Raw genomic sequence first — 14699 nt, 5'->3', positions numbered from 1 at the left:
AAACATATATTTTAGTCTGGGACTAGACTCAAGCCTTGTCTTTTAATCCGGGGGATTAATAATTTGACTTAAAGGGATAGTTCACCAAAAAATGAAAATTCCGTCATCATTTACTCAGATAGAGCAACCATTGACTACCATAGTAGGGAAACACATATTGCTTGGTTACAAACATTCTTCAAAATACTTTCTTTTGTGTTCAGCAGAACAAAGAAACTCGAAGAACAACTTGAGGGTGAGTAAATGATGACAGAATTTTCATTTTTGGAAGAAATATCCCTTTATTACATTTTTGGTTATAAACTCAAGTAGGGTTCTCGAAAGGTACTTAGCAAAATCAAGGATGAAGTGAAGTTCCTAAACGTAATTTCAGGAATGAATCCATTTAATATTTCAATTAACAGCCGGAGCATATACAGTAAGCAGCCATAAGGAAGCGAATTACATTTTAATGAAAGACACAATAAACCGCCCTGACAAGCCCTACGAGTACTTGACTGGATTTGGTCATCACACAGATGATTTGTGGCCTCTTCCTTTCATTCATTTGTTTTTTCTGTAAGGGAGAAAACCTCACATGTATATATATGCTAACAAACCAGTTTCCATTGTGTGTTTCCCTGGAGATATGTCAACAAAATTGGGTTTGGTCAACATTTCTGTGTAAAATAGTGCGAGGCATTACTCATGTGATCATAATTTAATTAAGAGACTGAATTGATAGCTCAAGCCCTTCCCAATTTAGTGAGGCCTGTTTCTAACGGTTATATATAGATGATGTGAATGTGGTTCACCTCACTGAGAAGAACCCAGACGTCAGAATCCGAGTGAATCAGAAGCCTCATGGCTGCTAATTCGTCTAATGCTCTATCCACTTCTCCTTCAGCCACTCCATTCTTGAAAGAACCTACAAATACAAACACTGTTAACATCTCACAATAAAGTACATGGTAACCGTGGCCTCTTTCGATTTACATTTTATGTAAAGCGCTGTATCCTTGACGTTGGCCTCACATTTTTACATAACCACTTTTTGTGCTCACCTTTTTTCCTGTGGTTTGTCCATAGGGATGAAATCGAAGCGCGAGTGTGTATTACAGACAAGCACAATATATTCACGTTTCCGATCAGTTAGCGACTAAGTATGGCTGATTAAATATGATCTACAATTCAATAACCCATGCCGTCATGTAACCAACGTCTCAGTAGTTCATACTAAAATCAAGAAATCTAACTGGTTCTTCCAGTTACTTAATGGTCCATTAATAATCCTATACAGTCTTTTAGAGAACAAAAACATTGACTCACAAGCTTCAAGTACATTTACAAAAGTTTGGGTCGGTAAGATTTTTCTCTGTTTTTGAAAAAAGTCTCTTTATGCTCACCAAAGCTGCATTTATTTGCTCAAAAATACCGTCAAATCTCAATCACAATTTAAAATCAGTGTTTTCTATTTGAATACATTTTAAAATATAATTTATTTCTGTGATGCAAAGCTGAATTTTCAGCATCATTACTCCAGTCTTCAGTGTTTAATGCATCCTTGCTGAATAAATATAATTTCTTCCAAAAAAAAAAATCGTTTAAAATGCTAGTGTAAGTACACATTCTTTGTTCATTTAAACATGACAAAAGTAATGACTTGCATTTCAGTGAGTGAGAACGACTCTGACTGTTTAAGCAAATAAGTGTAACAAAAAAAGTCTTTGGCCAATTTATTAAAAATGGCTCATAGGAGTAATTCTGAATCGGACTACACTGTATGCTTGTTGTTGGCTACTGATGTGGACAATGCAATAAAAATAACTGTTGCTCATTTACTGTGAATTATTTCACAGTGTTTCTTTCTCTTAAGCTAAAATGGAAACCCAACATTTTGTATTTCTTTTGCCATGGTGCAATAGAACTGTTAATGAAACAGGATGTAATGAATATCATTCAGCTCTATTACATATATATATATATTAAAAAAACTGAGCCAGCTTTGAATAAGAACTGGTTTTTGATACCCAACACTACAGCTTGTGTTAACAGACTGGCAAGACTTGCTGGCAAACTCTTTCTAGAGTTTCTGGTAATTATCATCACATCTAGCTTGATAACACTTGTACCTGACTAATATCATTGCATTTTTTACTACATATTACTCATGACGTCCTTGGTCCACTGACAAACAAAAGGGCACACTGCTTGTATTTATGCAAACATGCAATTGAGGGATAGAAAAGGGCAAGAAAAGAAAGAAAGAAAGAAAGAAAGAAAGAAAGAAATAAAGAAAGAAAGAAAGAAAGAAAGAAAGAAAGAAAGAAAGAAAGAAAGAAAGAAAGAAAGAAACAGGAGATCAATGATGGTTGTGTACCTATCTCGACAAAGCCATCGGATGAGGGTTTACAGCAGGATAATTCTCCTCTCTCCACCTTCTCTTTCACAGAGTTCTGTAAAACAGACATGTACCTGTCAGCACTTTGTACTTGGGTGCAAATTAATGAATAGGGTTCCCGCAAGGGTGTCCATCAGGAAGTATACACAAAAAATCCTAGTCTAGCAGGTTTGCGATCTCAAATGAGGCAAAGCCACAAATTTGTTTTTGGGTGTCAGCTTTCTGGTTTTTTTTTTTAGAATAGATGGGCGGCTAGCAAGCAAAGGAGCAAGACTCCATCACTGCAAACAAATTAAGACAAATGTACAGAGAGATAAAGGGTGTGGTCTAGTACGTCCCAACATGCTATACAACGTCTAAAGCTACTGTATGGCAATACCTATATATCTTACACAAACAACACAAACTAAACAAACTGAAAACCACCCATTTTTTCTGAGGCACTGGTTCTGGAAGTATTTAAGGGATTTCAAAGAATTTAAAGGGTTAGTTCACCCATAAATGAAAATTAGCCCATGATTTACTCACCCTCAAGCCATCCTAGGTGTATATGACATTCTTCTTTCAGACGAACACAATCAGAGTTATATTAAAAAATGTTCTGGCTCTTCCAAGCTTTATAATGGCAGTGAAAGTTGCCAAGTAGGGATCGACCGATATGGATTTTTTAGAGCCGATGCCGATACCGATTTTTTTTCATCAGCCTTAGCCGATGACCGATACGGGCTGCCGATATTTGGAGCCGATACTGCTTTTGCTCCCTCAATTTATATCATAAAAATTACACAATTATCATGATGATAATTTAAAATTTAAAAAAGTAACATTTATTGAACTAAAAAAAAAAATATATTTAACAAATAGTAAAAACAGGTGAGGTAGAACAAGAAAAAAAAGAGTTCAGTGGTGAAAATAAATTCTGAAAATAAATATTTAAGCATAAATAAAATAATTACACTATTGCACACACTATCAACAAGCAAGCATTATAATAAAGTGCACACTGACTGTACTATACTTAATTTTAAAACTATTTACAACCTAGTCATTTAATGGTTGCACTCTAAAAAATGCTAGGTTAAAAATAACCCAAGTTGGGTAAAATATGGACTAACCCAGCAATTGGGTTGTTTTGACCCAGTGATTGGGTTAAATGTTTGCTTAAAATAACCCAATTGATGGGTTAGTCCATTTTCAACCCAACTTGGGTTATTTTTAACCCAGCATTTTTTAGAGTGTAGGTGCACTTAACTTAATCTCTTGTAGAGCAAAACCAGCGGTAATTCAGGAAAAAATCTCCCAATGCTCCATGTGAAACTTCAGTCTTTCGACCTTTTACCATTGTGTCAATTCTCAATTGATTTTGATTAATATGCACGAGGGAGAGCAAGACAGTTTGAAGACGGTGAGACTTGCCCTGTGGACGCCTGTCTGTAAATAATGCAGGGAAAAAAATATTGGCGAACGCAGCAGCCTTATATCGGCCGATGCCGATACACGTAAAAATCGCAAATATCGGCCCGATATATCGGCCGGCCGATATATCGGTCTAACACTATTGCCAAGTCCATAAAAGTGCATTTATATCCATCATAACTGCTCCACACGGCTCCGGGGGGTTAATAAAGGTCTTCTGAAGCGAAGCGATGCGTTGTGAAAGTAAATATTCAACTAAATTACTGATCTGCCCACATTGTCACTGTGTGATCACTGGATAACATCACTGTTTTCTCCGGAGCGGCTGTACAGCCGAATCAAATTCTGTTGCATTATTTTCCTGTTTAACACTGAAGCTGCTTTGAAACAATCAGCACTGTAAAAAGCGCTATATAAATAAAGTAAAAATTCTAACTTCCGGCGGACCGTCTTTTGTATTCAATTTACGGAAAAAGTGTAACGCCTCGCGCAGTTCAAAGTTCTTACGCTACGTCTGACGAGCGTAACTGGTGTGTAATGTTGGTCGATGTAGCGCAAGCATTTTGAACTGTGCACTTTTTCCGTAAATTTAATACAGAATACGGTCCGCCAGAAGTTTGAATTTTTAAATATGGATATTTTCCTTACACAAATGCATCGCTTCGCTTCAGAATGCCTTTATTAACCCCCCAGAGCCGTGTGGAGCAGTTATGATGGATATAGATGCACTTTTATGGACTTCAAAAACAGCAACATTCACTGCTATTATAAAGCTTGTAGGGGCTTTATTGAAGAATGTCATATACACATAAGGATGGCTTGAGGGTGAGTAAATCATGGGCTAATTTTCATTTTTGAGTGAACTATCCCTTTAAGAGATTTCAAAAGACTCTTCAATAAAGCAAACCAACCAGTCAGCTCTGAGATGAACAACAACAACAACAAAGACTATACTTAACATCTTTTATGATTAAATTAATTACAGTGCCATGAACCACAGTGAATGATGTAATCAAATCAACACAACACAATATAAAACTATTGTAGGAAGACTCAATTATGCCATGTACAATGATTCATGGGAGTGGGCGGTCACTGCTGAGCTCTTTTGTCCTGATTTGTTTGTTGTGATTCTCTGATTGGTGGATCTTCCTCTTCAGTGTTCATGGGTAGTCCTTCACTTGCTATTAACAATTAATTTTTATTTGTATTGATGACTGCATGGTCTTTATGAAGGGTTTAATCTACCATCCAGTAAGATTTTCCTTGAATGAAATTATTCCTTTTAGTAAGGATGGATGCATTAAAATGATCAAAAGTGACAGTAAAGACTTTTATAACGTTACAAAAGATTTCTATTTCAAATGAATCTTTTGAACTTTAAATTAATCAAAGAATCCTGAAAATAATGTTTTCCACAAAAATATGTTTTTAACATTGATAATAAGAAATGTTTCTTGAGCAGCAAATCAGAATATTAGAATGATTTCTGAAGGATCTGGAGTAATGATGCTGAAAATTCAGCTTTGCCATCACAAGAATAAATTACATTTTATAATATCTGAAAATACAAAAGAGTTATTTTAAATTGTAATAATATTTCCCAATACTACTGTTTTTACTGCAGCCGTGGTGAGCTTTTTTGGGTTGTTTAAATGTGTTTTTCTTCCAGAACCCAACTGTTGCGCTCTATTTGCTCAAAGCAGATCTTTCACTTTCGAGTGTTACTTTGGTAACTTGACAGAAAACGTGTGTTGGCATGACACTTACATTAGTAGGGAGCACCTCCACAGTTGTGTTGTAAAACCTGTCACCATTTGTCTCGATATTGCCAGACCGAAAAAGGTACCTGTAAGTGAGTGGAAGATAATACATAAATAAGTTTAATCAGTCAATGGAAGTTTCATTGTAAGTTTTCTCGAAATGTTCGTCATTCCACAGATGCGGTTGAGTTTAACACACTGATGACTGTGGTCACAAACTGTACTAAAGAACAGGTTGTTTTGTTATGTGCAAAGTAATGCGTACAATTTAAACAACCCATTGTTTCGTTATCTTTTGTTTAAAGGGGTGGTAAACCACGATTTCACTATTCTAACTTTAGCTAACGTGTAATGTTGCTGCTTGAGCATAAACAACATCTGCAAAGTTACAACGTTCAAAGTTTAAAGCAAAGGGAGATATTTGCTTTTAAAGAAATCAGTTTCTAAGAACTACAGCAAACGGCCAGCAGGCGACTACACACATTCCTCCAGGGATTGCTGACATCACCAGGCTCAATATTTACATAAACCCCTCCTCCGAGAATATTAAATAAGGGGGGGTGAGGCCATTTTGTATCGCGGCGCTGTTGTGGTATAAGTTAGTTCCCTTTCGAACGGTCAGTTCGTACTGCGTCTTTAAGACGCTATGGGGTAGGTTCTCCTACTCTCGAATATACTGAAGTAATTGTAAAATCACGCAGTGCTACTGCCCAGTCAAAACAGTGTCGAGACATCTCGCACGCTATTGGCTGGCCAGTGGGAACTGCATGAACCAATGGCAGAACAGCGTAATCTGAGCGAACCAATGGGCACAAAGCCCGCGAAGCTGAGCGCAAGAGCCCGCGAAAGGGGCATATAAAATACGCTGTAACTGTCAAAAACGTCAGATTAATCTCCTTCAGCGACGATCTACGGTCCTCGCTGATAAACTCGAACTACACCACCTTCACCGTGAATTGACGAGCCTGCAGCGGAATAGCGAACTACCAGCCCGGACGTCCTGCGAGAGTCAGCGGACTGCTGTATTTTTCAGCGCGCTCAAATCGCCAGCGATCCCGCGAGCTGTCACGCCTTTCCCCTGCGCTCTTTGGTGAAACACTACGGTGTATCCTTTTTGTACACGGATAGCGCTCTTTTCAGAGCGCGACCCCGGCCCTCGCGCTCTCCCGTTCCCCTTCCCGCCCGAGCCTCGGCGGGAAAGAACGGCGGAGCCAGAGGGCTGAGTATACCGAGGCTAGCGAGTTCACGTCGGCCCAGTGCCCGCGTGACTCGTCTTCACCTCAGAGAGACGTTTCCCCTGTGACGTTCCCTCGATCGGACCTGCTCCCTCCGCTCGACGCCGAGGGCTTGGTCTCATTCGGCGGCAATGAGGAAGACGAATCCGCACTATTACCAATGTCTCGCTCTTCCTCTTCTCTCACTCGGGCCGCGCTAAGAAGCGCGCGGACAGAGAAAGCCAGAGTGGACGAGCAAACTAATGCCGGAGCTTCCCGCATTACTTTCTCTCAGACTGCTGGAGATATTGAGAGCGCGCCTTACGCTACAGGCTGTTGTCACTGCAGCTCGCGCTTCCTCAGCGGCAGCGCGTGCGCCCCTCTCTCTCCCAGCGCGCTCACTATCTAGAGCGCGACTTACGTCATTGCTGCCTCGCTGTCTAGCGCATAATGGCGTCGTGAATGGCGGCCAAGCCCTGCGTCTTTTTCACTCTATCACTTCTCTCAGTCCCCTATTCAGGCGACTGGAGAGGTTCAACAGTGTAGTAAACGAGCCTGTTATGAAACACGCACGCCACACACACTGAAAACACCGTCAAGAGCGCGACTTACGTCATAGCCACGCCCTCTACTGTTACGGTGTACTTCACACAGGGTTGCCGGTTCGAGCCCAGCTCTCACAGGTTTCTCAGTGAGTCTCAATTTAGTGAATGGCGGCCAAGCCTTCAACCACTTCTCTCAGTCCCCTATTCAGGCGACTGGAAAGGTTCAACAGTGTAGTAAACGAGCCTGTTATGAAACACGCACGCCACACACACTGAAAACACCGTCAAGAGCGCGACTTACGTCATAGCCGCGCCCTCTGCTGTCACGGTGTACTTCGCACAAAGGGTTGCTGGTTCGAGCCCAGCTCTCACAGGTTTTCTCAGTGAGTCTCAATTTAGTGAATGGCGGCCAAGCCTTCAACCACTTCTCTCAGTAAACGAGCCTGTTATAAAACATGCACGCCTGTACACAGAACGCTGTATTATTGGTGATCCTAATAAACAATTAAGAGTTCTTTCCTCTGTTATGACTGCAGGCAGTGTGTCCCCTACATAGGGTGTACCCCTGCATATAAGCACTGTTAATTCAGCGCTATAGAACCACTCAAAAGTCCTGCTGTGGCCGGATTACCACTACAGACTTACTTTACATTCCCTCAATCCCCTCGGTTCAGGCGACTGGAGATGTAAATATTGCAGTCAACTAGCCTGTTGTCAAACACGCTCGCCTGCACATCAACGCTGTGTTTTAACAATGACTTTACTAAAATACATGCACCTTGCACATAAGCACTGTTCTCACAGATTACTGCTCACGCCGTGAGCGCTCTATATGTAGAGCACGCGCCCACTACAGGTGTGTGCCGCTACACATAAGTGCTGTCTGCACAGTGTCACATCTCTCCCCTCGGCCCGTTTTTGTTCCGGTCAGGGAGAAAAATACTGTTCTGAATGTTTTTCATGCAATGAATGTAAACTACGAGTCCGCTTTAATGCGTGCTCCCCTGCATTCTACCGCCATAAAGGCGAGTTAAAAAATTCCAGCTCAGAGCGAGTCAGGGTTTTTTACAGCCACTACTTCCTTGTTCCCCCAAAAAAAAAAAAAAAAAAAAAAAAAAAGAAGATGGCGGCCTCAGGCCCATCTTAGATCTCAGACACCTGAACAAAGCTCTATCAAAAGGCTTTTCAGAATGCTGACATTAAAACAGATCATCGCACCAATCTGCCCGATGGACTGGTTTTTCTTATTGGATCAGAAAGATGCTTACTCTCATATCCAAATTATCCCACGTCACAGACCGTTTTTGAGATTCGTGTTCGACGGGAAGGCTTATCAGTACACAGTCCTGGCATTTGGCCTGTTTTTTTTTCACGAAGTGCATGGATGCAGCTCTCTCCCCCTTAAGACAAGCGGGAATGCGCATTCTGAACTACCTCGACGACTGGCTCATACTGGCCCAGTCAGAGGAAGAAATAAAATCTCACAAATCTATGCTACTCAGCCATCTAGAATGCCTGGGTCTCAGAATAAATACAGCCAAGAGCTCATTGCTTCCCAGGCAGAGAACCTCCTTCCTGGGAACGATTTTAGACTCAGCCCAAATGAGGGCGTGGCTATTGGACGAACGCGCTCTGACTACACAGCAGCTTGCATGTTCATTCAAAATGGGAACCAACACACCCCTAAAAAATTTCAGAGAATGCTAGGCCTAATGGCAAAAGCTTCTCCAGTACTTCCGCTGGGTATGAAGCACATGCGCCCCCTGCAGTACTGGCTGAAATCACGGGTTCCTTCCCAAGCGTGACATTCAGTCCAACTTTGGATCAAAGTGGGCCGCAGCTGTGTCAAAGCCCTGGCCCCGTGGTCACTTGGAAACAGTTTCCAGACGGATGGTGGTCCCCACGGACGCCTCCAACTCGGTTTGGGGCGCTCTGTACGAGGCGAACCGGCCTTCGGCTCATGGTCGAGCACGGAGTCACGGTTGCACATAAACTGCCTAGAAATGCTGGCAGTAGTGCTAGCCCTCAAGACTTTTTTACCACGTCTCTCAGGTCACCATGTTCTAGTCCGCACGGACAACGCGACTGTGGTCTCCTACATAAACCGCCAAGGCGGGCTCAGGTCGAGATGGCTCAACCAACTGGTCAGACATCTCCTCCTATGGGCAAAAGGCAAATTACATTCACTAAAAGCAGTGCATGTGCCAGGAAGACTGAACCAGGGAGCAGACATGCTCTCCAGGGGCCTCGTGTCCCCAGGGGAATGGGCCCTCCATTCCTAAATGGTTCAAATGATATGGAGTGTTTTTGGGAGGGCAGAGGTCGACCTCTTCGCCTCCGAAGACAACCGTCATTGCCCAATCTATTTTTCAAAAAGCAAGGATGCGCTGACCCACGAATGGCCCAGCTGCATACTTTATGCTTTTCCACCAGTACTGCTCATTCCCTAGATTTTAAAAAGGATCAGGGAATGCGAGCACACACAGTCCTGCTAGTGGCTCCACTCTGGCGAACCCAAATCAGGTTTCCCGAGTTGATTCAGTTACTATCAGCAGCCCCATGGCCTGTTCCACTAAGGAAAGATCTCCTTTCTGAGGCGAACGGGACAATCCAGCACCCCCACCCCAAAATTGTGGGCGTTACATGTTTGGCCACTCAAGGGGGGCTCGAGAACCTCCCAGTGAGTGTCCTGAGCACCATCAGTGAAGCTAGAGCTCAGTCTACTAGACGTCTCTATACCCTTAAATGGTCAGTGTTCTCTGACTGGTGTTCAGTCAGGAACTATAACCCAGTGTCATGCGAGATATCACAAATTCTTGTTTTTCTATAAGAGATGTTGGATGCAGGACACACTCCATCCACACTCAAAGTCTACACGGCAGCTATCGCCGCATCTCATACGCCTATAGCTGGCCAATCAGTAGGCAGACACGACATGGTCATAAAATTCTTAAAAGGAGCCAGGAGGCTTAACCCCCTTCTCCCTCCTATGGTGCCATCCTGGGACCTTCATTGGTCCTAAGAGCACTAAAAAGACCTCCCTTCGAGCCATTGCAGATGGCTGAATTAAAGCCGTTTTCGCTGAAAACTGCCCTGCTATTAGCACTGGCATCTGTTAAGCGTGTCAGTGACATTCAAGCGTTATCCGTGAACGCGTCATGTTTAAAATTGGCCCAGGCGATTCTAAAGTCATCCTCAAACCAGGGCATGGTTATGTACCTAAAGTGCTTTCAACACTGTTCAAAGCACAGGTAATCAATCACTCTCTCTGCCCTCCCCACTTCGGAGGATGAGAGACAGTTACACCTGCTTGGCCCTGTTAGGTCGCTTGGAGCATATATTGAGCGGTCCTCCCACTTTAGACAGCCGGAGCAGCTCTTTGTAAGTTTTGGTGACCGAACTAAGGGACTTCCGGTCACCAAACAAAACCTAGCCAGATGGCTAGTGGACGCGATAGCGTTAGCATATGACACTATGGGCCTCCAATGCCCCATAGGTGTCAAAGCTCACTCCACCAGAGGCATGGCCTCCTCTTGGGCGTGGTCTAGTGGAGTTTTTCTATGGGTGACATTTGTAGATCGGCAGGTTGGTCCTCACCATCTACTTTAACCAGATTCTTCAGTCTGGATGTCCCTGCACTGCAGGCACAAGTCTTCGCTGTATAAAAATACTTAGACGGCCTAATGAATATCAGACGGCCTTGTAAGCCCGTCCCCGTCATAAGTTGGCATTGGGGCCTTCATATGCTTCAATGCTTACACATTCCTTATAGTTACCGGCCTCTATGAGCCCAGTTGTATAAGACGTGTGTACATATATATTATTAATATAAATGATGTGTCAGTAACTCTAGTCTTGAGCCCTTTCTAATAAGTGTTCAAACTTGAGGGAGTACATGTCACTGCGCTTATCATAGCACGGCGGGATTAAATAGGCTCCCATAGCGTCTTAAAGACGCAGTACGAACTGACCGTTCGAAAGGGAACGTACTCGGTTACTTAACGTAACCTCGGTTCCCTGAGATAAGGGAAGGAGTACTGCGTAGACGGCCGTGCTATGGCGCTGACTCGGGTGATCGTCGCTTCAGTCGATTTAACCTGACGTTTTTGACAGTTACAGCGTATTTTATATGCCCCTTTCGCGGGCTCTTGCGCTCAGCTTCGCGGGCTTTGTGCCCATTGGTTCGCTCAGATTACGCTGTTCTGCCATTGGTTCATGCAGTTCCCACTGGCCAGCCAATAGCGTGCGAGATGTCTCGACACTGTTTTGACTGGGCAGTAGCACTGCGTGATTTTACAATTACTTCAGTATATTCGAGAGTAGGAGAACCTACCCCATAGCGTCTTAAAGACGCAGTACTCCTTCCCTTATCTCAGGGAACCGAGGTTACGTTAAGTAACCGAGTACGTTAGGCTGGAGTGTTGTTGCCGCGATGCCGAGGAAACGCTGTTATTTTCATCCGGATTGCAGGTCTGGGGTACTTGCTCTGTTCAGCCTTCATAGGGACGGGGGTGCGTTGCAGAGCGTTTAACATACAGCATGTTATATGCACGTGTGTTTGAGTCAGCGGGGAATCAGGCGCGCGCGGGGCTCCTGCAGCTAAATAATCCTACATCTAACAGAGGAAAACATCCACCGTCTTCACGATTTCAATGCCGGATTTGCACAACGTCAGCTGCGTGAAAAAAACACTGCCGGTGCGTGGATGCATGACGCGCGCGCTGCACATTTCACGGAGGACAACACAAACTTCCACAAACTTCGCGAGTTCAATACAGGATATGCACAACGGCTTGTCCTGAAAGCTGGATTTACAAACAGAAGCTGTTCACGGGCCACAACCTGTAAGTCTGATTTATTTTTCATCGATGTGTTTTCCTGTAATAGGTTGTTACAGGATGACAATGCTGTTCTGCAAACCAGTTTGTTAAATGCTCATTCATACTTAACGTTATCCGACGAACACCTAACATTACAAACACTAACGTTAAAATCTCAACAGCAAACTTGGCATTAGTGTACATGATTCTTTGATTAGAGCTTTTATGTATTGTAATCTACAGGCATGCTAAACATGGTTCTGTGTGTGATTTGGCTAACTTACTAGTTAAAGCCAGTGCTTAGTGTTTGTTTTGGGTTAGTTCTTGCGACAGATATTTGGCTGTAATCATTCTAAAAATACAAAAGTTAAAGTGCCATTCAGTAGCGATCATTATAGATCCGCAGTCTTTACTCCTGAGGACTGAACAGGTTCTGCTCGATCATCTTCACTCAAATGTTCTGGATCTGATTCAGGCTCATATGGTTTTATTGACGCCGTTGTTTCTAACACTGACCAAAGCACAGCCTCCGGTAAGGGGCGTGACGTTTCCGACATACGTGCACTGCGGTTAGCGAATCACAACACACTGGGCCAGCTAACCAATCTGAGCCCACTGCGTATTTTTGAGGGACTGGCTTCATACAACCCGGAAAGCATCAGACCGTTTTACAAGGAGGGACAGAGCAGTGTAGAATAAAGGTCAAATATATGAAAAATAAGGCAATTTTTTTTAAAACGAAGCATGAACACATGTTACAGTGCACCCCACAAACACAGTCAAGCCTTCAAAAGAATGTGTTTTACCACCCCTTTAAACAGCCAGGAATTTCTCAGGGTTCATTACGTCACTCTTTGTCAAAAGATGCAGCCATTATTTACAATTTCTCTGCCCTTATGAAAAAGTTTATTAAGCAAACTTAAGTAAAGTATATTTTATGTAGTAAGTATACTAATATCAATGTATCAGTATTAGTATTTTGTAATATAGGTATTTACTATTCTTATACTTTTAGTATTGTTTTAATTTATGAAAGTACACTCTGAAGTGTACTCTCAGTAAGCTACTAGTTAAGTAGTTTATACCGCAAGTATACTTGTAAGTTTTGTAAGTGAACAATGTAAGTTTACATATTATTTTAGCACTTTTAGTGTACTGCTATGTTCATATTTAGGTTTACATTTTTTATACTTGAAATATACATTTTCTGTAAATTTTTACAGTTTATTCTAGCTTTTAACATTGTTTATTCTTGCATAAACAATCTTCTATCACTTGTTTCTGCTTCTTCTTCACCTATTTTTGATCCGGATATTCTGTACTAGAAGACTACCGTATAACAGTGAAAACATGGATAGCCGTAAATTTAAGTTTCAAGGAAAGAGTAAAGTACATTTTAAGCAAATTCTTATGTACACTACCAGCGGACTAGCCTACACAAAAATTCAGATACTCAGTATTAGTAACACACCTGTTTTCTTTATACATATTTTTATAAAGACAATGTAAGATTATAAGACTCTATGCAAAGCTAAGTGAAAAAAAGTTTTTAATAGGCTACTCAAATCAAAAGAGTAAACACAACTACAAGCCAAGTAGATTTAGAATGATCAAAAGATTGAGTACAAGTATAGGCCAAATATAGACTTTTCTGTCAGTATAAGTCAAGTATACTTAAGTGCAATTTTAAGCATACTAGTAGCTTAATAATAAACTTATTTTCCATAAGGGTGGTGCTGAGAAAGTTCAGATTTACAAGGCCATTGGCAAATAGCAACAAAATTTTAGATACAAACTTGGTTCCCTTTCGAAAGGGAACTCGCACTGCGTCAGCTTCGACGCTACGGGGAACGCCTCCGGCGTGACAGGTGCCTGAAATCACATTGAATCACGTCAATTCCACTGACCGGCGACAGCCTCTGATGTCATCAAGGTGCGACCAGGAAGTATATAAGGGCGCCTTGCCAACATGACAGTATCTCTTCGTCTTCAGTGACTGTTTTGCCTGGATCCTGAACGTCAAGCAAATACCAAGCTATGAAGTGTGCAGAGAAACAGCGGCACTTCCGCAGGTGCGCAGAGCCGTGTACCAGGTATCTTACACCTGACGACACTCACACGCTCTGTGTATACTGTCTGGGGGAAGAGCATGCACGGGAGGTTCTCGAGGGAGCCTCCTGTGCGAACTGCGAGCGTTTTCCGTTGAGAACGCTCCGCTCTCGTTTGGCTCTCTTCTCGAGGGGAGAGAGTTCAGCAGCTGGGAGCGGCCCCGCTCGCGCCGAGGCCGAGCGGCGCCTTCAATCCTGGGGCTCCCAGCTGGATCTGGCTCGTCGTCTAGAGACTGGTGTAGTGCTTGTGGACAACGAGCCAGATCGCGAGGGGCAGACTTTGGAGGCGGAGCAGGATCTAAGCTCCTCCTCCTCGTCTGTGGCTCTTCCAGTGGAGCAGAGGATGGTTGAGGAGTCGAGTGAAGTGTTTGAGGCTTCTCAACCACCTTGTCCCATGTATGGGGAGCTGGTGGAGGTTATGGAGCGCGCCGTGGGCAGATTGCAGCTGCCTTG

The 14699-nt window shown here is 42.8% G+C and overlaps 1 protein-coding gene across 1 annotated transcript in view; it reads right to left on the bottom strand.

Moving 5' to 3' along the window:
- LOC307139567 (alpha-1,3-mannosyl-glycoprotein 4-beta-N-acetylglucosaminyltransferase B) overlaps positions 1 to 14699 on the bottom strand; it is a 44189-nt gene that overhangs the window by 1334 nt on the left and 28156 nt on the right. The window contains exons 12-14 of the mRNA XM_079838576.1: positions 5567 to 5645; positions 2360 to 2435; positions 795 to 907 (exon numbers count right to left, since the gene is read on the bottom strand). Of these exons, the coding sequence (XP_079694702.1) occupies positions 795 to 907; positions 2360 to 2435; positions 5567 to 5645 (268 nt within the window). The remainder of the gene's footprint in view (positions 1 to 794; positions 908 to 2359; positions 2436 to 5566; positions 5646 to 14699) is intronic.

Source organism: Gobio gobio (assembly GCF_949357685.1).
Source record: "Gobio gobio genome assembly, chromosome: 16".
Taxonomy (NCBI): domain Eukaryota; kingdom Metazoa; phylum Chordata; class Actinopteri; order Cypriniformes; family Gobionidae; genus Gobio; species Gobio gobio.
This window is presented reverse-complemented; position numbering and strand designations above follow the sequence as displayed.